Source organism: Saccopteryx bilineata, chromosome 1, assembly GCF_036850765.1.
Source record: "Saccopteryx bilineata isolate mSacBil1 chromosome 1, mSacBil1_pri_phased_curated, whole genome shotgun sequence".
In the NCBI taxonomy this organism is placed as follows: domain Eukaryota; kingdom Metazoa; phylum Chordata; class Mammalia; order Chiroptera; family Emballonuridae; genus Saccopteryx; species Saccopteryx bilineata.
In genome coordinates, this window is record NC_089490.1 from 216296735 (window position 1) to 216321936 (window position 25202).

Consider the following 25202-nt stretch of genomic DNA (forward strand, 5'->3'; position numbering starts at 1 on the left):
ACTGACTGGGTGGACTGAGCTTACTGAGCCTCCAAGTCCTGATGATGAAAAGGGATCTGCTCTATTTTAAAATGAGAGGAGATGAAGTATGTTAAACAGTGCTCTGCCTGGTGTCAGCCAGTCCTGGTCAGGACAGGTGCTTCTTCAGGGCACACCGTCAGCAGCACCAGAAAACACCCTAGGAGCACACACTAGGATGCTGGCTCAGAACTCCCCTGGGTCTGTGCAGGGCAGTAGCCCCAGTCCAGCAGGAAAGGTACTTCCCCCTCTGCCAGCTGCTCCCATTGAGGCATGGGCTGGCATGCTCTGGTCCCAGGGCTAAATCCAGCTGGCAACCCTTAAGCTAAGATTGGTCTTTACATTAGTAAATGGGTTGTTTAATTTTTTAAGTCAAAAGAATAACATTTCATGAAAGTGAAAATTATATGACATTTAAATTTCAGTGCCCATTAATGAAGTATTGTTGGAACACAGTTACACTCATTCCTTTGCATATTATCTATGGTTGCTTTCTCTCTACAATGACCTAGTTGAATAGCTGCAATAGAGACCTTATAGCCTGAAGTATGTAAGGAGAGCTTAAACTTAAACACTGCTCACAAAAATTAGGGGATCAGGGAACGTGCAGATACTCCAGTACTTTCAGCCTTTTGTATAGTGCATTTTCACCAATGAAATAAAGTTGGTTTTGGATCTCATTTACATAATCAAACAACTTTCTTTGACTTGTTGTCATTTGCTTTTCTGATGGTCTTGTTTAATTTAAAACAATCAAATGCTTCTTTTTTTAATTGCTTCATGTTCATTTTGAAATATCCCCTAATTTTTGTGAGCAGTATATTTACTATCTGGTTCTCTGCAGAAAAAGTACCCAGTTTCCAGGCAGATACCCAGGTGAAAACACAGGTGCTGGGGCAACTAAGGACCGTTGTAGTGACAGATTTGCTGCTGTAGGAAAATTTTCAGGACTCCCCAGCCCCGCTGAGGTTGGTGCATGTTACAAAGAGTCACCTTATAGAAACTGTGAGGAGGAGGAGCAGGTCTGTGGGTCTGAGTGTAAAGCTCAACTACGTCTACGAAAGAAAGCACATGAAGGTGGCTCAGGATGTATATGCCTAAGGAGTAGGGAGAAAACACGTGTCTATAAATTAGGTATCTAATGGGTAGATTCACCCCTTTTCAAATACGTAGCCTCTGCTTTCTTTTCTTTTTAATATTTTTATTGATTTTTGGAGAGAGTGGAATGGAGAGAAAGAGACATTGATTTGTTGTTACACTTATTTATGCATTCACTGGTTGATTCTAATATGTGCCCTGACCGGGGATCTAAACCACAATCTTGGCATATGGGACAACACTCTAACCAATTGAGCTACCCAACCAAGGCTAGCCTCTCCTTTCTTAAAATGGCCATACTTTCAGAAGGTGGTGTCAGTGCTCTGTGACTTTTGGAGGGTTACATGATAAAGCCTAGAGACTTGGCTTTCAGCAGAGTTTCCACAGTCAAGCCATGGCTGAGGCTCCCAGTGAAGTCAGTTAGTAGGGACAGCAGTTATGTACCCGTGCCCCAGATTACAGACTCTAGGTCCTAGAAGTGGCCAGACATGAAGAACGAAGGCTCTTCCAACTGAGCTGTTTCCACACATGTGGGACACACACAGGTGTGCAGAGCATGGGAGAGGCCACCACTACACTCGGGATGTCCCCCCACCCACCTACCCTCGCACATCTGCTAAAGACTGAGCTTTCTCTGACGTGGCCCAGTCTCTCAGAAGCTCCAAAGAGGCTCAGTTTTCCTAAGACTCATGAGGACTGTGTTTACCAGTTGGAAATGACAGCTTCCTTTCTTCCAAGCAGATACTAAGGAAATGTTAAATACCAGTTTCAGACTGGTTTGGAAGGTGGAGGCAGGCTAGATAAGTGGGATGAGCAACCTAGGAGGCCCAGGCTTGGGGTCCTGAGGCTGTATGAGGTGGACCAGCCTACTCTGCTGGACAGTTCTGAACCCCTGGTCCATACGCAGTTCTAGGCAGTCTTAGTTAATATATAGTCATAAAAAAATACTGATAATTTTACCACAACAGCTTATTCCCAGAGCCACAAAATACTCATCAGCAAGTTGTTTGTAGATGTGGATTTTGTTTCCTGTTTACCCCAAGGCCCCCTGTACCCACTGATTTTAATGTCTGATTAAATACCTGTGATGCTGAACCCGTTTCTAAATCCATCTTGCTCCACTGCAAACATCCATCCAATGATGCCTCCCACAGGGGCCAGAGGAAGCAGGGAATACCCGATGGCCTCAGGGATGGTGCTAATGGCCGTGTAGGAACGGCCGTTGTCCATCACCACATACGAGTGCAGGTCGGTGTTCTCAAAAACAACAGGGATGGGGCTGCTCCCCACAAAGATCCTTCCTTTCACCTTGCCATTCACTCGCTGTGGGGAACCTGAGTGAGAAACACAAGAATAAGCTCGCCTTTCATGAGAGGATAATATATCTAGTAGGACCTGGGTTTATAAAGCAAATAGGCTGAACACCACTGGGGTCAAGGGCTTTAGGGTCAGGAAGGTCCTTGTTCTTCCCAAGAAGACAGCACCCACACCTGTCCTCTGAGTCTGGGAATCCCGGCATCCTCCCTCTGTCTCCTGTTTTGATTGACAGTGGGCAGTATAGCAGGGGCTCCAACTGGGAGCCACATGTGAGGGAGGAGCTTCAGGGGCACATAAAATAATCTCAGGAGAACAGTAGCACCGGTAATCTAGAATTAGGTAATCATAAAATTGATCACTTTTGAGAGTATAGGGACAGAATTAGTCATTTTACTGGAACAGGAGTGCTAAACTGGATGGTCCTGGGAATCTGGGACCTTTGGTCGCCTGACCTATAACATCTCCACAAGCCTCTCTGGGTGAAATATAGTGCCATTGCCCAGGTTAGGCCTGCCAGTCTGAGACCTGGAGCTTCTTACAGCACGAGCCAACATACATGGGCATGGTGGGCAGCACAGCACAGCTACACAAATGGCCTCTGACCTGACCCACCTGTGGATGGGACTGTGTTAATTGTTCCATTCAGACAACTTGGACTGAGGGGATACCTGCTTCGGAAAATTTGAAAGCTTTCTTCATAAATTGCCAAATAGTGTTGCAGGATATTGTTTTTGTTTTAAAAGTTACATGAACAAAGTGTTAGCATATACTTGAAGAGAAGCACACAGAACTGCTCCCAGTGGTTAACTCAGGCTGCAATGGTAGACTTTCATTTTCTACAATATACGTCTCTATAACGTTTGAATATTTACAACTTGCACCTATTTATTTTTGTTTAACCAGGAAAAGATAAAATCTAAAGAAATTAAGTTGTTCTTGTATTTGAGTAAGAAAACTGAAGATTCCATATGACCTCCATCACACAAGAGTTTGTTCTTTAACAATAAGATTTCCTTGTGGATTTTCAGCAATTCCAACTCCTAGATGTATATGCAAGAGGACAGAAAATGTATGTCCACGCAAAGACTTGTACACAAATGTTCCTAGCCGCATTTTTCATGAAGCCAAAATAGGAACCACCCAAGTGTCCTTCAGTGGATAAATGGAAACAAAATGTGATGTACCCATGCAGTGGAATATTACTTAGCTACAAACTGATATGTGCTAAAACCTGAATGATCTTTGAAAACATTATGCTGAGTGACAGAAGACCAATACAAAAGGTCACATATTATATGATTCTGGAAGTTCATATCAAATATCAGGTACAGGAAAACCCATATTGACAGAACACTGCCAGACTGGGGGGTGTGGGGTAACCAAGAATGACTGAGAGTAGATATGGGGTTCTTTCTGGAGTGATGAAAATGTTCTAAAGTAAAGTATTTGTAATGCTAGTGGCTGAGACCAGGCAAGTTCACATTGGATTCAGGGACATGGTAGAGGAATTGCAGAGCTGGAAAGCATTAGACCGTTCCCCTTTAATAGATTCTCCCAACGGCAGGGGAGCAAACAGGCAAAGGAAAACCTCTTCTTACCACAGCAGGCGAGTGATAGGAAAATGGCCCCTCATGGTTGCAGGCAAGCAATCTTTCCTGAGGGAAAGTGCCCATAGCCTTATGTAGCTACACACATGTGGCTCTGCTACATGCTCACACACTAATCATGCAAAGTGCAAGCAAGCAAGCCTAACACAGCTGCTTTCCCAACATTATTGGTGACAGTTGTATAACTTAGTGAATATACTAAAACACCAAATTGTCTACTTTAAAGTATGCTTATGATAGCTTTAAAAAAAAAAACAGAAGAGGTAAATCAGTCACCTGACTGTTTAAGTTTGATGTAGATTAAATTCTATCAGTTGTGGACTGTACATGTTTGGTTTTCCTCCTAGTGAAAAATTACTAGGGGTGGGGCTTTCACACTCAATTCCCTCACTCGACCTCTGCAGACTTTCTGTGCAGAGTGAGTTCTCAGTCAAGTTGCTGATTAACCCAGGACAGACAGCTTGCACCTGGCTATGGCTACCCATGCCTTGAAGGCCTTGTGCTTGCTCAGTGCCCAAGCCGTGAATGGTGGCTGAGAGCCAAAGCTGTGTGACACACGGGATATCTCAGCACAGACTGTCATGATGCTGGAGAATGCTGTGACATCAGAAGACTGATATAAAAAAAATGCATCCCCAAAGCAATCACAGAAACTGGCAGGAAAACCAAGTTAAGGAAACGAATTTTTTTCAACCAAACTCTGAGCTAGAAAAATGTGTCAGAAGTAGCAAGAATCCAACAAATATTTAAACCAAGAAACTCTTACAGGACATATATATAATGTTAAAATGTGAGGCCAGGGTCTGTCCTATCTGAGCTTGCTGCCAAACACTCTGCTCTGCATCTGCAGTCTGACACTTGGCACAGGAAAAGCTAACGGGATTGCTCTTTCGAGAAGCTTTTGCTGTGGATTTTGGCAGCGTCTCCCCGGGTGTAAAAGCCAAGCCCAAAACAAAGAAGCATAGGCATGGGCGGTGCGATTTGGAAGAAAACAGAAAACACATTTATAGATATTAAAAACATACCCCTAAATTAACATAGGTATTCATAATTTTCTTTCATTGTCAAAGTTAGTCTTTAACAAAACTCACTTTAATTCATTGTGACCCAGAAGGAAACTATTTTTTAAGCAAATTAAAAAACTGACTTAACTATAGATAAGGCAGAGGATCTGAAAAACATGAGAATTCTTCCAACTAACTGAATTTTATTTAGTCAAATTTTGTAAAATAATTGAGTTTCCTGACCAAACACAAGTGAGGTGATTTGGCAATCAAAGGGACAAATGTTCTGTGTGGTAGGCTTTTTGTTGCTTTTCTTTTATTTCAAGTTTATGGCCCCAAGCTCCCATAGGGCTGACTCCGAAGTAAGCTGTTATCTGGACCCACTAGTCTTGCCCGGTGCTTTGGGAGAAGAGCTCAGAAGTGACGTCAGCCCACAGCTGGATCCAGTTTGGAGTTCGCCCCACAATGGGGTCAGCACTCTAGAATTCACTGTGGTCACCTGTATGCTCCACCATCACCAGGGGCACGAGGTATGGAATGGACCTCACCCACCACCCACTACGGTCTTGCCAGCTCACTTGGCCCTGCTGGGGTTTAACAACCATTCAACAGTCAGGTCTGTGAGCAGTGCTAACTTCAAGATTTTTAATGAAACAGGATGAAGAGGGGCATCAACAATTCCTGGTCCAGGCCGCATGATTTCAACCCAGCGCCTATTCCGTGCAGGCAGACATGGAGGTGGGCACCCCACGGCAGTCATCTCTGAGGTGGAGAAACAGCACGAGAAAGAAGGGGACCTCCCAAAAGACTGCAGCCTTGCAGTGTGAGAAAGAACGAGTCTGAGAGATTAAGCGTCACCGCCCTACTAGAACTCAAACACCTTCAGAGCTGGGTAAAGGCAACACTTCAAAACAAGCACCAAAACTCCAGTCCTCCTTCTCCCCCACAAACGAACACAGAAAAGCAGATACCTTGAGCGACACACTGCCGGCCATTCCCAGTGTAGCCTGCGACACAGCTGCAGCAGAAGCCGGTGGTAAAGTCTCTGCATTCCGCGTGCACAGAGCACTGGTGTCTGCTGTTGGCACATGTCGGGTGGGAATCTGTGTTGTAGCTGAAAACTGCAGAGAAAACACAGCAGCACACCTGTGAGCGAGTCAGGACTCAGGACCAGGAGCCAGTCGCACTGGGCACCCCAGCCCTGCAGGGATGCATTCACATCTGCTGAGGCAGTTCAGGGGACAGGACTCACTGCTTGCAGCTATTTAAATGGTGTGGTGGCATGTGGGGCTGAAAGGAGTATAGAAATCATAAGTACAAATTACCAAAAAAGACTATAATCTACTCTACTTGGGATCTCTGCATCAATGTTAGATCTCTGCCACCTTCATATGGTGTCCATCTAATGCAGTCAAAAAGATCAGTTTTACATTTTGGAGGGACCGGAAAATATTGTTTTACTATTTTTTTTTTCTGTATTTTTCTGAAGCCAGAAACGGGGAGAGACAGTCAGACAAACTCCCGCATGCGCCCCACCGGGATCCACCCGGCACGCCCACCAGGGGCGAAGCTCTGCCCACCAGGGGGCGATGCTCTGCCCCTCCGGGGAGTCGCTCTGCTGCAACCAGAGCCACTCCAGCGCCTGGGGCAGAGGCCAAGGAGCCATCCCCAGCGCCCGTGCCATCTTTGCTCCAATGGAGCCTTGGCTGCGGGAGGGGAAGAGAGAGACAGAGAGGAAGGAGGGTGGTGGTGTGAAGAAGCAAATGGGCAATTCTCCTATGCGCCCTGGCCGGGAATCGAACCCGGGTCCCCCGCATGCCAGGCCGACACTCCACCGCTGAGCCAACCGGCCAGGGCCTGTTTTACTATTTTTTTATTGTGGTAAAATTACATGACATAAAATTTGCCATTTTAATGACTTTAAATTATTATGGAACCTTTTCCCCTTTCTCCCCAAGGGATGATTTAAGAGCTCTTATACTCAAAACTCAGTTAGAAATTACTCCCCAGTCATATCTGGTCTAAAAGCCTTTCACTCAAGAAACAAAAAGAATTTCTGCCTATTTCAAATTTCTACCTTCCTGGTTCAATTTATTAAAATTAGGAACTCATTATACTTAATAATACAGAGGAAACTGATTTGGAATGAAGCTCAGAAGTACAGGAGGGATGAACTTTCAGAGGGGATAGTGATTCAATTTATTATTGACTGTTGAAAGTGAAGATAAAAATCAAGGCAAGGAAGATTCAGTTGTCCTGTGTGTTCAGAAGGGAATTTCCAGTTTGGAGCCGGAAACACTTGGACCCCAAGCTGAACCCTGATTGTTAAGCTCCACCTGTGGGTCCAGCTCCCCACGGGGTCCCTGTGGCCTAGGATCTATGGGTGACTATTCAAATAGCACCAGGAATGCACTGCTGGCCACAGAAGACTGACCTTTCTAATAAAAACAATGACATAACTGGGGCAGATGGACAAAAACATCTGTTTCAGACATATGTTGGATTCAAATCTAGACTTTAGCAGTACCAAGCAGTGTTCCACCATGTTGTTGGGGCCAGTATGATCTCATTTCAACATGAAGGCTTCACAAAGGAGAATTTCAGAGACCCCTAGACAGGATGAAAGCTCAGATATCAACATCTGCAAGTAAATAGCCCGACACCTCTGGGGAGACCCCTCTGAAACCCAGCTCTGAGCAGCGTGCCATGTGCTGGGGGACGGCAGCATTGTCACAGGAAACCCAGGCTTCAGTGTATATGGGGGAGCCCCGACACATGCACCCAGGTCCTTGTCGTGTCACTAAGGGCAACACCTCCACTGCTGCGCCTCGGAGGTGAGTGAGCACACCAGCCCTGGCCACAAATCAGGTTAAGTTAGTGACAAAAATGAGTGAATGGAGTAGATTGTTCTGAGCGCTTTTACGACACCTTTGTAGTAGAAAACAGTAGAGTCATACCAAACATTATTTAAAAGGTAAGACCATCCCGTTTATAGAAATGTCAGTGGATTAGAAGTCAAACTGAAGAGCAAAAATTAATGAACACAGTTTAATTTGAACATTTTTTCTAAAACAAATCAAAGCATGCTGGATTTTCCTCAAAATATTAGCAATATCATATAAAACGGTTGACTAGAGGATTCTGTACTTTATTTTTTTCTTTGATTACTGATCGCCTTTTTTTTTATAAATTGTTATTAATTTTAATAGGGTGACATCAATAAATCAGGGTACATATGTTCAAAGAAAATATGTCCAGGTTATCTTGTCATTCAATTATGTTGCATACCCATCACCCAAAGTCAGATTGTCCTCCATCACCTTCTATCTAGTTTTCTTTGTGCCCCTCCCCCTCCCCCTTCCCCTCTCCCTTCCTCTCCTCCACCCCCAAACCACCACACTCTTGTCCATGTCTCTTAGTCTCGTTTTTATGTCCCACCTATGTATGGAATCATGCAGTTCTTGGTTCTTTTCTGATTTACTTATTTCACTCCATATAATGTTATCAAGATCCAACCATTTTGTTGTAAATGAGAGGATACTGTACTTTAAAATTACCTTTTTTTCCCCCCAAAGTTAGAAGCAGGGAGGCAGTCAGACAGACTCCCTCATGTGCCTGACCAGGATCCACCCAGCATGCCCATTAGGGGGCAATGCTTGGCCCCTCTGGGGCGTTGCTCCATTGCCACAGGAGCCATTCTAGCACCTGAGGAGGAGGCCATGGAGCCATCCTCAATGCCCGGGCCAATTTGCTCCAATGAAGCCTTGGCTGCAGGAGGGGAAGAGAGAGAGAAAGGAGAGGGGGAGGGGTGGAGAAGCAGATGGGTGCTTCTCCCATGTGCCCTGACTGGGAATCAAACCCAGGACTTCCACATGCCGGGCTGATGCTCTACCACTGAGCCAATCGGCCAGGGCCTAAAATTACCATTAAAAGGGAAATTTACTTATTTTATATTTCACAAACCACCTTTGAAACTGACAGGAGCTGGGAGGCAAAATAATCAACTATTCTCATTCCAAAACCAAGAGGAAATGTCAAAGATAAACTGCGTCAACAGCCAAAGGAACTTCTAAAATGTTTTTTCAGGTGGATGAATAGATTTCTGATCTCAGAAATCACAAATAAGAAAATCTGACTTTCAAAATAATTCTAAAGCACTTTTTTTCCTTAAAACAGACAAAAGGAAACTTGAAAGAGGTCACACTCAAGAGTCCCATCACCACAGAGCCCTAATCCCAAAAGATGTCTGAGCCTTCAAGGGTACAGGGCCTCAAGGCTGCAGGGGGACATTTACAATGTGAGCCCCACCCCTCATTCCCCGGCTCTCATTCTCACAACCCACCACAGAATGCACATAGTGGACGCCCCTCCAACACTGTCCTCTGTCCAGATACCCAAGTGTCCAAGAACGTACCAACCTCAACTTCAGTGGCCTTACCAACTTCTGTTTCCTCAACTTCATCCACGTCAATGACCTGCTGATGCTGCTGGGGGAACCTCTCCACAGGCAGCTGGAAAGACCTTGTCCTCTCGGTTGGAGGTCCGGCGGGTCTGTGGGTGGCCAGGCGGCGGGGGGAGAAGACTCTACGTGTGCTGTGTGTGCCGGTGTCTCCCCTTCTCAGGACCTCATAGGGGAAGGGTGTGGTGCCCACATCCTCTGGGCCCAGACTTGTCACCGAGTCATAATCCTCATTATCATACTCTTCTCCATCATCCAGTCTAAGGCTCACGTCTGAGGACACCACGCCACTGGCAGTGTCCGGGCTCCCAATCTCAAACACCCAGACACCCTGCTGCCCAGAGTTGCTGCTCCTAGGAGAAAGAACAGGCTTCTTAGAAATGGGCCCCCACTGCCCAAGCAGCAAGAGCCCTGGGGATCATGTCAATCTGAAACCCAGCCAGGCTGGAGGGTGGGAGAGCAGACTGGGTCATGTGTGGCCATCATATTGCTGAGGCCAGCCAGGCCATTCGGTGAGGCAGTATCCAAACGGACACAGATTAGCAAAGGTTTACCCTCCACCAATGCAGAGGTGCACTCCAGTGACCCTGCCGAGCCTTAAAATGCAGTTTACACTAATCCCTGGCCATGTGCTCAACCATGTGAGCAAATGATTGACTGGAGTCATTCATTTTATCTGTTATTCTCCTTCCTTGGCATGGTGTGATAAAATAAGATATATATACAGTTGACCCTTGAACAACGCAGGTGTTAGGAGCACAAAACCCCCCATGCATTCAAAAATCCACATATAACATTTGCCTCCCCAAAAGCTTAACTAGTAAAAGCCTGCTGTTGATCAGAAACCATACAATAACAGTCAATTAATACATAATTTTGTATGTTATATGTGTTATGCACTGTATCTTTACAATAGAGTATGGTAGAGAAAAGAAAAAATGATATTCAAAAAATCATAAGGAAGAAAAAATACATTTACAGTGTTTACTGAGAAAAATCCCCATATAAATGGACTCTACAGTTCAAGCCCAATTGTATTTGGTCTTTGTCTCTAGTTCTGGCATCCAGCTCCTAAAATCCTTATAATCTCTGGAATGATAAGTGTCTTTTTTATGCTAATGAGATGACTGGTGGCTGGGGATCACAGAGAGCTTCTGGATGGTGGCTGGTTAATAGAAAGACCAAGATATGATTAGAGGGCTGGAATTTTCAGCTCCACACCCCGACTTCCAGGTAGGAGAGGGGTTGGAGACTGAGTTTATCAAAAACGGCCAATAATTTAACCAACCATGCTTAGTAAGAAGAACCCCTAAAAGATAAGGTTGGGAGAGCCTTTAGGTTGGTGAACACATCGAGGTGTTAGGAGGGCAGTGCCACCAGAAGGCAGAGAAGCTCGGAGCCCCTTTCCCTCCCACACCGTGCCCTGTGCAGCTCTTCTCTTCGGCTATTTCTGAGTTGTATCTTTATAATAAATTTGTAATAATGAGTAAATACTTTCCTGAGAACTATGACTTAAGGCAGGGGAGGGGGTCTTGTAACCTGGGACTTGTGACTGGCATCTGAAGTGGTATCTTGTGGAGCTGAGCCTGTCCCCTGTGGGGTCTGTGCTAACTCGGGAAGTTAGTGTCAGAATTGAACTGACTTGTATGACACCAGAGGCAGATTGAAGTTGGTTGAGGCCCTAAGCTCAGAAGAAAATATTGAGCCCCTTAAAAAAAAGAGAGACAGGGAAAATAAAAATACATGTTAATCATATTTTTAAATAAATTAAAAATATTATATACTATTAATGTTAAAATTGCACATATGAAACCAAACTTGATGTCATTAGAAAAAGTGTAAAGTAGGGGTTTTGTGGGGCCCTTCAGAAGTCGAGGCCCAGGGCGCGCGCCCAGTGTGCCTGCTGTTAAATCCACCTCTGTATGACACCCAATTGGTGTCTGGAGAGTTGGAGAATTGGTTGGTGTGAAAAAGAAACCCACATATTTGGTATCAGAAGTGTTGGGAGTGAAACCAGCATAGACTTGGTTTATTAGAAATCCTATCACTATTGGATGTGGAATGTCAGACAGCCTGGGTTGATATTTTTATGCTCAAAGGGTACAGTGATATGCAAATGAAATTGAGACTCTAAGGGCATTTTATAATTACAGAACACAATGGAATACGCCTAACCTCCACTTCTTGCTCCACCATTTTTACTCTTATCAGATTATACAAGGGAAAGAAGGGACATAGTTACATAGAACCTCGAGCAAACATCTGGGGCAGGATACCGGATGAGGAATCAAGAAAGTCCTGCAGAAACAGGGTGTCCAATCACTCTGTCTGGCCCAGGCCTCTTGTGAAAGCCAGTTGTTCAATTTTAGAAACTTTGTAAGTCAGTTATTTAAACATAACCATTGTAAAAAATTAAATAGTGGAAAATTACCATTAAATAAGTTATGTTCTTTTTAAGGCAATAAATACTCAAATCTCATCACATTTGAATTGTCACTATTATGTATGTTCTTGAAGTTGTTTGTGTATTACATCTACATTGCAAGAATACTATTGTATATAGTGGTTCATCTTTTGTCCTCTCTTCCCTGAGTGGCATGACTGAGCAGGCCACGCAGGGGTGTGCATAGCCAGAAGTGGGCAAACATTGTATACAAGGGCTATCCTGCAGCTGCACTGTAAGTTAAGAGCAGAGGGGCTTTAGGCTGAATTTGACAATATGAAATTGCAGGTGGGGGGATGTTTATTTCTTAAATACTGTCGGCAGAGAAAAGATTTTAATTTTAGAGAAAGCAGTCTGAGCTTTCTCCCCTTTTGCCAAATTCTTACAAAATGACCCAAGAGAGCGCTGTTTCTGTTCTAAGATTTCCTGCCTCGTCCATGTAGGGGAAAGGGTTTTCTCAGCTGTGGGCTCATAGCTGGGAATGGGTTTGAAAAACTTCTTTTTCTAACTATAGAGAAGATGGTAGAAACTGTTTCAGGTGAGGGTGATACCTGAAAAACAGTACTCTTATTCATTCGAAGAGTATATTCCCTTGAGTTCATCAGTAAAGAATACTACATAATATTAAAATTATATACAAAATTGCAACCCAAGGGAATATTTTGAGGTAATGTTCTATAATGCCCATTCCATGATCCTTAATAAAATAATAAAGTGCTACTCTTATTAAGAAGAAATCTACTGAAGACCAAAGAAGCATACTTGGCCAAATTTCCAATTGATTCTCTGTCGTTAGCAAATATATTATAAGCTCCGTCGCTGCTCCACAGAATGCCCACTAGCCCTTGGCTGAAGGCCACCATAGCAGGGACCTGGCTCTTGTCCTTCTTTGAGAATGTCGTCGTGAACTGCAGGCCGTCTTCAGGATAAAGGAAAACGGCGTAGGAGCGGGACTCAGAGGAGGCCAGAACAGCCTGGAATGTGTTTCTCTGTGAAGATGAGTTAAAATTCAGTTACTTCGGAAATTACCTACAGATCTTAAAACGTGCTGTTTACCAGACTATACATAAAATGTCCTAAGATGGCAGTAATCTCACCTTATCCTAGAAGAAGTACTTTCATAGCAAGAACCAAGTATTCCAAGACAGCTCCACTTAGATATCTCAACGGCTATGGCAAAATGAAATTTTCTAATGAACAAATGAATACCTTCTGCATAACTGTGACCCGGGGGTTAACCACAAATTATAGGTGGTATCTCCCAATGGTGGCCTAATATCTCCTGCAACTTAGCAAATTCTTAACCTTAGAATTTGTTTCCGTGGCCACTAAACATATTCAGTCACAATCATTATTAGGCATCCATTACTGAGCATAAGCACCAAACAGCAAGAAAGAACATGAGCTTTGGGTGAAAACAGATCTGAATTCAAACCCTCACTCATCACAGGTGTGTGACCTCAGGCAGGTTACCTATGCTCTTCAAGCCTCAGTTTCCAAACCTGTGAGATGGAGATGAAACCACCTCCTTCACAGAAATGAAGGAGGACCACGGGAGGTAACATACAAAGGGCCAGGCACAGAGAAAGTACTCCTTAAATGTAGGGCCTGGGCATGTGGACACCAAGAGTAACAAGACTTGGTCCCTGCACTTGAGAATGTATAGTCTGACATGTGAATAAGACCTCGCAAAGGTGGGGACAGATTCTTCAAGCGTGCCAGCACCATAAGAGTGACAGGAAGATGTGGCTGACCCTGGGTAGGGTGGGCACAGACAGGGCTGGCGAAGTCTGAATGAAAACCTGTAGAGAGCATCAGAGAGAGGACATCACAGTGCAGAGGACAGGGAGGGCAAGGACCAGGATAACCACAGGCAGCTGCTGAGGAGACAGCAGGGGCTCAGTGCTGGGGCTGGATATTTGTCACTCAGAGGAAAGGGACACATACCTGAGAAATTTAAGGTTTTAAGCAGTGTTCAAGTACAACACCCAGACAGACACAGGTGACCATGCAAAATGCATGTGGCAGGCCCATAGGAGACCTTCTCAAAGGATGTTCTGTGGGAAGTAACATCTTATTTGGGAGGAAAAAACGAGGATGATCAAAAGGCAAGGAGACTGCTCATTTAATCAGGATGAAGCACTTTCTTTACTGAAGTGCTTCTCAGAATGAACTGCCAAGAGAAAGTGAAATTTGTAGCACTTCCCAAACAAGTCTGGCCGGGGAGGCCCTCTTCTCAAGGACTATGTGGGACAAGTGTTCTGTGCACACATTTTGGGACATATCCATTTAAATGGAGTGCTTCTGGACCTTTCAAGTTTCTCCCTGCTGTGTAATCCTTTACAAATTAAATAATAGTGGAGAGAAATTATTTTTCCAAGGAGAAATTGAGGCATGTCCGAAAGAGTCACTTCAGATCTAGAGATGGCTTCTTGACTTGCTCAGGTACCCCCTTCTTCAAGGGCATATGTCAGATTTGCGCCCCATACAGCCTTTCCTGACCACTGTGCCACAGGGGCACCACCCCTGGATATGGCTGAACTTGTGTTTGAAACGTTCACATGGTACAAGTGGTTGCTGTCTCCCCAACTAGAGTGTGGGCTTTGTCTTTATTTCTTCACATCTGTCAACTAGAAACTACCTCCCACCATCCAACCCAAAGCAAGAGCAACCAGGGCATGGAGTCATCAACCTTCTTCTTGCTATGCAGCAGTCTTCTCAGCAACTGGTTTTCCTTAATCTAATCATTACGGAAACATAGGTTTGCAGCCTTGCAGATAAGGAGCTGGAGGTTTCAGACCCGCAATAACTATCCTACTGGATTTTGCTTTGGATGTCTGTCTTTATCAAAGACATCATGTGTTGTCCATAAGAGTGGCATAAGCCAGACCAAGCCAACCTGTTAGACCCTCTGCACTGGTACCTGGGTGAGTTCTCACCTTGCCTTCCTGGGCAGGGTCCTCACTGAGCCCTTGGTAAGGGGCTACAGATTCCCAGGTGACAACAACCACACTTCTGGGGTGGAAAGAGACTTCAGGGAAGCCTCTCTGGACACAGTCTGCTGCCAGCTGAATGATGGAGAGGGATAAATCTTCTCGATAATAAACCTTCCCGAGGCCATCAGTTGTGTCCAAGTCTGCCAGGAAAGGTGCCACTGCTCCGAACGTCGGAGGGAAGAGCCCAGGATGGGATTCTTTGACCGGGGGTTCACTCATGGCAATAAGGCCATTCGTGGTGACCTGTGCAAAACCAAGCAAAGTTAAAAGGAGCATAGAAATGACATTTCTTCCAGGGGAGACTGAGTGTCCATTCAGAGTATACTGTCACAGGTGCCTACAGTGTGCCAGATGCAACAAAATTGGAAGAAGACATGACCCTGAACGGTAGAAATCAGCATTTTTTTCCTGGACAGATGTCCTGGAAGAAGGATCAGGGGCATATACCAATGCCCACACTCTGGACAAGTGTCTTAGGAATCTCAGGCTTCCCTTAGGCATGTGCTTTATTTACATCCTGCAAAAAGCTATTCAATGTAAGTCACTATTAAAGCGTTCATTAATTTACCCAGTGAACTGAGGAATCCTTACATACTGGTCCACTGGTACTACACAGACCCTGCCTTCAAGGGACCCACAATTAGAAAGGTGTGGGGAAGGATGGAACCAAACAGATGATGATACAGTAAGTAAATGATAATAAAGTATCTAGAAGTAAATCTGAATGGGGCATTATGGAATCGCTGTTCTGAACAGTTCAATGTCTTATTGAATGTTTACCCTGTTCTAGGCATCATGTTAACACCTAATTCTCAGAAGAACTCCATAGGATTAGTATCCACACTTTTCAGATGAGAAAATTAGGTAAGTGAATCAACATGTCCAAAGTCACCAATAAGTGGCAAAATTGGGATGGGAACCCAGAGCAAGCACCCCACTCTTCGTGGGCACTCATCATTACCACATGCATGACTTTCTTGAAATCAGTTATAACTGTCTGTTCTTACCCAGTGGAAACCCACACACCTTGGAAGAATGGGAAGGGACACACAGCCCTGTGGTGGGGGGCATGTGGCCTCCTGCAAAGCCATGCTGAGATGAGGCTTTGACCCTGCTCATGTTCCTTCCCTTTAGTGCACAAGCCACTCATGACACAAAATCTACTCCATTAGTCTTTTTTACTTCAAGAATGTGTGACTCAAAACAAAAAAAAAATGTTCTAATCAAGTGGGAAAGGCTTTACAAATGGCACTTCAAAGAGGCAGCTGTGATTGGAAAATACCAATGTAAAAGGAGACCCTCGACTGTCCCAATCCTTATCCTTCAGTCACTTCGGACCTCATTACTAAAGGAGGGAATGAGTGTGGACAAAAAGGAGAAATTTAAGACCAAACACTTGCAACATGCCAAGAACACGGTAAAAAGGCTCCAGGTGGTGGAGCCAACTGAAAGGGAGGTTGGGGAGTGAACTTAGCACAACCTCCCTTTTTACCCAGCTTCATGGGCTGTGAGCTGTGTAAGGACATATGTCCCATCATTACTGGCACCAGCAATAATTTTCTGAAGTATTCAGATAGGCTGCAAAGAAGGAGTCAGGGCCCAGCTGGCCCAGTTGGCTGAGCCCTACCCCCACCCAACACCTCCCAGCACAGACCAGTGGGGGTGTGGGAAACGGCTCACATTCTCAAGACACCAGAAGTTGCTAGTCACCAGCTGCGAGTGGGATGTGACACACAGCGGCCACATACAGACAACTTAGTTTTCAAAATGTTTTCCAGTGAAATTTAAGTCAGTCTAGTGGTTTTGAAAAGACTTCCAATGCCTTTTATTATTTAGAATCTGGGCATAGGAATGTCCGTTTTCATAAGAAATGCTTTAGGAATGGAGTTTTCAGAGCACTGTCACTAAGTGCTGTAGATGTTTTGGATAAAGACCAGATAACCCTCATTAGCATTCATTTTCAAAAATGATTATTCAGCTAGTTTTCCTGCAGTCAACTCAATTGTCTGTGATCATGAAGAAAGATGACATCACAGATAAATGTCATCTACAGAATACCCAGAAGTTTCATTTGATTCTTAGCTTTAAACTTCACAGGTAAGCTCTTTTTCCAGACACACCGTCAATGGCAGGCGTGACAGACACTATCCCATACACCTGCTGCCAGTCTCACATGACAAATCTGTCAGGCACATGGTGTTTCTTGTCCCTTTCTCCATCTTTTTAAAGTGCCATCGACCAATTTAATAGGAGAGAACACAAAGGAAAGGCATTTAGGAGGCTGGAAGGACAGCCCTGGGTACAATTTTCAAGGGGACCAGGGCTGTCCCCACACCACCATTCACCCAGTTGCTTATGCAGGATCCTTGGGAGTCAGCCCTGATTCCTTCCTCGTTCTTACCCCATGTCCTATGCATCTTACCTCCCAAGTAACTGGCACTTTCTCATCCCAGCTGCCACCAGCATCCCTCCTCTACCTCATGGGAGTCACATGACTGGCTCTGTCTGAAGTGACACCTTCTAGGAGAGCCTTCTCTAACCATCCAGTGTAGGTTCCTTGCCGCTCCCACTCCCTGAACCCCAATACACATCTCCACCTCCTATTTGTTTCTTTGCAGGAGTGACCACAGTTCATAATGATCTCACTGTTCACTGGCTCTGGCTGCCATCCCCATCATGCAGCATGTCCCTCAAGGGCCAGGACCACATTCATCTTAGTTACTAATGTAGCTGCAGATCTGGCATGTGGCCTGGCACACGCTGGTCCCCTCCCTTCCTCACTTCCTCCAGAAAATGGGGCAGGAGGTTTCATGCATGATATAGCCTGCATACCAAAGTTGTTCTAGAAGCCATGGCTGATGGTGTGCAAGCCATGAGGGCCCACAGCATTAGCTGTAATTGCAGTCTTTCCACTGCGTAGGACACTAAGACAAATGACTAAGAGTTTGCACAAATATGAACCAATAGCTTGAATCTGAGCAAGTCTCCAGATCTAAAAAGGTAGGGAACAGAAGAACATAGGGACATGATCAGCAAAATCCTGACACAGGACATTTTGCATGACAAATACCCAGGTTTTTTACTAACACATTGCAAGAAAAAAAAGAGGTGAGGGGAAAGTACAGGTGCAGGAAGTCCTAAGAAACGTCTCCCTGATGCAACATGTGGCCTCCTTCTGGATCCTGACTTCAAGCAATCAACTGAAAAGCAAAATAAAACACTTCTGAACCTATTTGGGCAATGGGTGATATTAAGGAATTGTTACTTATTTTTTAGGTGTGATTGTGATTTTGCAGTTTCGTTTTAAAAACGGCCAACTTGGCCCTGGCCAGTTGGCTCAGTAGTAGAGTGTCGGCCTGGCATGCAGGAGTCCCGGGTTTGATTCCCGGCCAGGGCACACAGGAGAAGCGCCCATCTGCTTCTCCACTCCTCCCCCTCTCCTTCCTCTCTGTCTCTCTCTTCCCCTCCCGCAACTGAGGCTCCAATGGAGCAAAGATGGCCCGGTCACTGAGGATGGCTCTGTGGCCTCTGCCTCAGGCACTAGAATGGCTCTGGTTGCAACAGAGCAACGCTTTGGATGGGCAGAGCATCACCCCCTGGTGGGCATGCCAGGTGGATCCCGGTCGGGCGCATGCGGGAGTCTGTCTGACTGCCTCCCCATTTCCAGCTTCGGAAAAAAAAAAAGAAAAAGAAAAACGGCCAACTTTTTAGAAATACATTCTGAAATATTCAGAATGAAATAAAATGTTTGGGACTTGCTTAGAAATAACTTAGTTTAGATGAGGGGGGAATAGGACTAGGTGGAGAGAAATGAATCAAGACAAGCCATAAACTGATACTTGCTGAAGCAGAGTGATTCCCAGGAGTGTGTTCTAATATTTTCTCTATTTTTGCATAAGTTTGCAATTCCCATATAAGACATTTTTGTAAAAAAAAAAAAAAGATAATGAACATGATTGATCTAAAGTTTAGCAAAAAAGGGCAGCTGGCTTTTATTGGTAACCCAACGCTAATGTCCTGTCATCAGGAGGAAGGCCTGTGGTTTTGTCTAAATCTCTCCCTCCCTCAGACGTGCCCACTATCCGACCGTGGCCCACCCTCCTGACCAGGGATTTGTAGGAGTGTCCACTGCACTGGGTGCACCAGACTGTAATAATGAGCAGGAGATGCAGGCAAAGGCAGGTTCAGTAATTAATCAGGAGTCATGAAGCACAGAGGCCCACTGCAGCACTCAGAGTTGAGAAAGAAACAAGGATGAAACCTAAGGATTGCACAGTGGCACCAGCATTACTTTCTTGTCCCCCATGTGTGCTACTTAGAAAAGGATGTGGACCATGGGACGGATGTTAGTTTTGATATGGATGTCGACGAGTACAGGCAGAGAAGACACGTGCTGGCGAGACGTTTAAATGCTCACACTTCTCCAAACGCACCATGTGTCTCATCTAACATTGCACACCTTTGCATCTATGGCCCTCCTCTGCCTTGAAGACACTACTCAGCTCGTGTCCATGGCAAAATTGCACTTCTCCTGGGAAGCCTCCCTGACCTGCCCAGCAGGTGCCCAGGTCCTGGACCCTCTATGATGAGCGCTTGCCAACATGAAGCCAACTCCCAGGGCACCACACATCCTCGCTGTGGGTCACACCACAAACCCCTGTGGGCTGAACGTGTTTCTGACGAAACCTATCTGTTCTGTCATTGTCCATAATAACTCAAACTGGGGTAGGTAAACAGTTAGACATCGGCAGAGCAATAACAATGGCCAGGTACAGGACGTCACTAGGTTGGAAAACCCCAAGTGTCTAGCAATGGACAAAACTGGGAAGACAAGGACCTCCCCCCCAGGGTAACCTTTCCAGCATATCACTGGTCACGTGGTTTAGACCCTGACCTTTCATATCGCTGGTCAGGTGGTTCAGACCCTCCCCTGAACTTGCCTGCCCTGCATGTCGGTAGTCATGCCTAGACCCCATTAATTAGAGTAGGAACAAGAGACCCAAGAGTGGCCTCATGTGAGTCCCCTGTAGGCACTTGCACTGCCACTCCCTTAAGCATTAACCCTTAGAGATAACATCTGGGCCTCAGTTGTGTTTCAGCTCCAGGCCCAAAAAAGCAGCAAAACCAGACGAGCAATAATGCCACAGCTGACCTCAGGGCCAGCTTCATTGACTAATGACCCTGGAGACCAGGACCCTAAAAGGACACACCTGGAAAGCTGATGACTAGGCTGTTGAGCCTCCTGGGACCTCTCCTAAACTCCCTGCTGATCAAATCCTTTGGACTGGGCCATTCTATCCACCACCCCCGCCCCACCCACTCTTCTCCCCCAGGGGCACACCTTTGCCCAGGGGTCCCCAAACTTTTTACACAGGGGGCCAGTTCACTGTCCCTCAGACCGTTGGAGGGCCGGACTATAAAAAAAACTATGAACAAATCCCTATGCACACTGCACATATCTTATTTTAAAGTAAAAAAACAAAACGGGAACAAATACAATATTTAAAATAAAGAACAAGTAAATTTAAATCAACAAACTGACCAGTATTTCAATGGGAACTATGCCCCTCTCACTGACCACCAATGAAAGAGGTGCCCCTTTTGGAAGTGTGGAAGTGCGGCAGGGACTGGATAAATGGCCTCAGGGGGCCACATGCGGCCAGTGGGGCCGTATTTTGGGGACCCTTGCTTTTACCTCTCTCCTAACCTCCCAGGGCCTTCCGCTTGCCTCTGCAACTTGTTTCCTGAGCCCATTTCTTCCACAGCTCACTTCTCCCTCTGTGACTTTCTAAAGTCTTGGGTCTAAATTCTTTCCTAGCCAGAACTCAAGTACTGAGATTGCCGAACCAAGGTCCAGTCTGCCACCCCCAGTCTAATACCTGGTGCCATTCTCACTGCTCACAAAAGTAACCAAATACTACCTGGCTGAGGTTATTGATGGAGAAAATAATACCAGTTCTTTGTGGAAAAACAACTCCTACCAGCACATGGACCAAGGTATATATTGCCCTGAAATCCTGTTTACATTTCACACTGGAAAAAAGAAGTTCCTTTAGCAAAGTTAAACTTCAGCTCCAAGTGTTACTAACAACTTTACAGAACATGCCAATCCTGAAGACGCCAACTATATGTCACAAAGCACCCCAGGGTGACATGTCGAGCCCCACATGGCTAACAGCTAGAGCTACTTATGCACAGTTGTTTCAGGTCAGCTAAGTTAACAAGAGGATGAACAGAGCAGATGAAATATATTATGCTCACTTGGTTGGGGATGGCGTTGTCCACATGGAAGCCCGTCTCCCAGGTGATGATATTAGTTGCCCTTATGCTTGGAATGGGCATAATTATATTAATGTGTGTTGGGAGCAGGCTGTGGGCAGGCAGGATCCTTGTAGCCTGAGGCTTGATTTTAGCACTAAGCCTTTCCCACCTTTTTTGATGTGGGGTGGTGCAATCCCATCATGCCTCAGATAAGTGACTTTGTATTAGAGACTTCCCTATTTTGTATTTATATATTGAATTAAAGGTTTTGATTTCTGCACTATAAAGTGGGGCAGACCGGAAGCTTGCTCGCTCGGTTTCTGAGATTATGATTAGAGGAGAGAGCAGAAAAGGAGAGGAGAGACAGGCCATGTGGAGGAGGCCAGGAGAAGCAGCCAAGATGGCGGAGTGCTGAAAGAAAAGCCAGTTTGTGCAGTGTTTCTGCAGGGAGAAGGAAGGAGATGGGGAACAGAGGTGAATAAGTCTGGTGAGCTAGAAACCTTTGATTCTAGGAAACTCGGATAGGTCAGTAGCTTTATGAGCACTGAATGAGTGGGTTTTGGAGCCCAGTGTGTGTTTTTACTTGCCCACTGAGTACAAGCTAGGATTAAAGATGATGGCCCACCAGTTTTTAGCTCCTTTGTTTCTTTACCGACTGTAAAGCCAGGAGCCACGGCCAGGGCCACCATCAGAGCAGCCCAGCCCTTGCAGGTTCGCATTGGATTCGAACAGTCGGTAAAGAAACAGCGGAGCCAAAAAGTGGTGGGCCATAGTCTTTTTCCTAGCTTGCACCCGGCGGGCAAGTAAAAATACACACTGGGCTCCAAAACCCAGTCACATTCAGTGCTCACAAAGCCACTGACTTATCTGAGTTTCCTAGAATCAAAGGTTTCTAGCTCACCAGACTTATTCACCTCTGTTCCCCATCTCCTTCTTATCCCAAATACAAACTCTACACAAACTGGCATCTCACTCAGCACTCCACCATCTTGGCTGCTTCTCCTGGCCTCCTCCACGTGGCCTTTCTCTGCTCTCTGCTCTGTTCTCTCTTCTAATGATAATCTCAGGAACCAAGAAGCAAGTCCCGTTCTGCCCCCATTTTATAGTGTAGCTTCACAACCTTTAATCCAATATACAAAATAGGGTAGTCTCTAATACAAAGTCACTTCTCTGAGGCATGATAGGATTGTACCACCTCACACCAAAAAGGGTGGGACAGGCTTAATCCCAAAACCAAGCCTCAGGCTACAACAATTCTCAACACACATTAATATCACCTGGGCAATGGCCTCTTTAACAAAGTGAGCATAATACATTTTATCTGCCCAACACCGACTGTCCGAATCCAATGCGAACCTGCATGTGAATGGCCACAATGGTGGCTCCTGGCCTTACAGGGACTGTCTCCATTTAAAGGGACATCCTGGTCCTGGCTGGTGGCTCAGTAGGTAGAGCATCAGCCTGGCATATGTAAGTCCCAGATTCGATTTCCGGTCAGGGCACAAGGAGAAGTGACCATCTGCTTCTCAACCCCGTTCCTCTCCCTCTTCTCTCCCTCTTCTCCTGCAGCCAGTGGGTCAATTGGTTCAAGCATGGCCATGGGCACTGAGGATGGCTCTGTTGGAATACATCAGCCTCAGGCACTTAAAATTGCTAGGTATTGGAGCATTTGCCCCAGATGAAGAAAGGAAGGAAGGAAGGAAGGAAGGAAGGAAGGAAGGAAGGAAGGAAGGAAGGAGGGAGGGAGGGAGGGAGGGAGGGAGGGAGGGAGGGAGGGAGGGAGGGAGGGAGGGAGGAAAGAAGGAAGGAAGGAAGGAAGGAAGGAAGGAAGGAAGGAAGGAAGGAAGGAAGGAAGGAAGGAAGGAAGGAAGGAGAGAAAAGGGCACATCCTGTCTCATGTTCACCTTTATGGTGAACTTACCAGATGGCATGAACCATGGGAAAAAGTCTAACTGCAGATACTCAATAAATTCTAATGACATGTTGGATTCCTTATATTAAAATATACACTGAAGTGAAACAATAACCATCGTTTTAGGTTTAAATAGCCTGGTTGCGGTCCCCAGGACAGAAGCAGCCAGGCATGATGGCGGGAAAGCCTTCTCCAAAACAGATGTGGTTAGAGTACACATGAGGTTGGCACAAATGAGAAACAAATAGATCATTGTAGAAACGCAAATAGTTGCACTGAGAAGACAGTGAAATTGCGTAAAGTTGGAAAAGCAAACTCCATGGGTGGGAGGAAGCAGCAAGTTAAGGTAAAATAATTTAGGGTCAAGTATGGAAAAGCAACAAACATTTACTGAGTGTCTGCTAAGTTCAAGGACCTTTACTAAAGCTGTTTGTATTTTTTTATATTTCATACAACCATGCCTCTTTTCACATATCTAAAATAGACAAGGAAATGATAAGAGACTTAATTTAGTTCAATGTCATACAGACTGCAAGAGATGGAGTCTCTGCTAGAGTCCATAAGCTATATGCTTTCTGGTATATCTGACTGCCTATTTTAGAGATACTGGGAGCAAAAGTCATGGAAGGTACAAAGCTTCATGGGATGGTGTCACAGTTAGAGACTGGACAGATAGGAAAAGTTGGAGAACTCAAAGGACCTAAGAAAAGAAACACTTGATAAAAGAGCCCCGGAAACTGCCAAATCCATGATATAGTCAAGGTGGAGGCTGAAGGATTTCAGCCTAGAACCCAGAAGGGCCTGGAACATGCCCCATCACAGTTTGCAAAGCAGTTTTACTCCAGTTATCTCACTGAACCGAGTGAAGCAAGCTATCATACCATCTCATTCTTCATTTGAGAAAAAATAAGGTTTAGTTTATCAGACCCACCTAACAGCTCCACTGGAAATGCCAGAACAAAGCTCAAGTCCAATTCCAGATGTTTCCCATTAACCCACAGAGCCAGAGCAAAGCTCTGGTTTGCATTAGAACAGTAACAATAGGGTTAGTACATACAAATAAAGGACAACCTGCAGGTAAGAGTTAAGAGATGAGTCAATGTTTGCAACTTAATCCAGTTAATATCTAATGAAAGACTTTGGATCAGTTACTCATCTCTTCTGTGGGAAATTTCTAAGATTACCTTCTGACATTTTTAAATGGTTAGGGTCTTTAAATTTTAACTTCTGGTTTGTCTATCAAAGAAGAGGCATAGCAGTGTCTGTCCGTCAGTATTCCAGAACAGGAGGTGATCAGGGAGGAGGATAGGATCTGTCTGAGTCCCCAGTGTCTGAAGAGAAACTTGCTCCCCCTTAACACCCGAGATGTAGAGATCAGATGTTTACCCACACCAACTGGAGCACTAGGACTCCTTTAATTTGGATTACTTGAATCTCTTAATTTGAATGCAATCCCTTAATATGAAATTATAGGAAAATTACAGGGAAAGGATGAAGCATTCGTCGCCTATGAAAGAGGACCACAACTCCAAGTAACTGAGAGGCCTTGTGGTAAGGGAACGCGCTTCTTTATAGAATTATGCCAGCTAATGAATGCAGAATGATGGAAACAAGCAATAAAGCAAAGCAAAACACCACTTGGCAACTCTTAATTTAATATTGATTCAGGCAAAGACCAGCAGTGGATGCTAAACCATTAGGTGAAAGGTCAATGGGTGAGGGGACAGCTACATGGGCCCAATTGTCACCCCTTAATCGGCTCGCTGCTCACCAGGGAAAAACATAACTTGACAGACATGATCTGACTGTCATCTCCTAACATGGGCAGCTGGCAGAGCAATAATAACTAGATATCGCTTGCCTTCTGATGTTATACAATATGATATATGTGGCTTCATTCATGAAGTATTCTTGTTTAACCTACTCAACAATAAAAACACCAATAACCCAATTAAAAAATAAACAAGGATATGAATAGGGATTTCTCCAAAGAAGATATACACATGACCAATAAACACGAGGCCCTGGCCAGTTGGCTCAGAGGACAGAGCATCAGCCCAGCATGTGGTTGTCCTGGTTCAATCTCC

The 25202-nt window shown here is 45.1% G+C and overlaps 1 protein-coding gene across 3 annotated transcripts in view; it reads right to left on the bottom strand.

Annotated features, from left to right (window-relative positions):
• NID1 (nidogen 1) overlaps positions 1-25202 on the bottom strand; it is a 96261-nt gene that overhangs the window by 61482 nt on the left and 9577 nt on the right. For all 3 annotated transcript variants that reach the window (XM_066235736.1, XM_066235732.1, XM_066235723.1), the window contains exons 2-6: positions 14886-15185; positions 12709-12935; positions 9483-9856; positions 6016-6165; positions 2199-2450 (exon numbers count right to left, since the gene is read on the bottom strand). In XM_066235736.1, the coding sequence (XP_066091833.1) occupies positions 2199-2450; positions 6016-6165; positions 9483-9856; positions 12709-12935; positions 14886-15185 (1303 nt within the window). The remainder of the gene's footprint in view (positions 1-2198; positions 2451-6015; positions 6166-9482; positions 9857-12708; positions 12936-14885; positions 15186-25202) is intronic.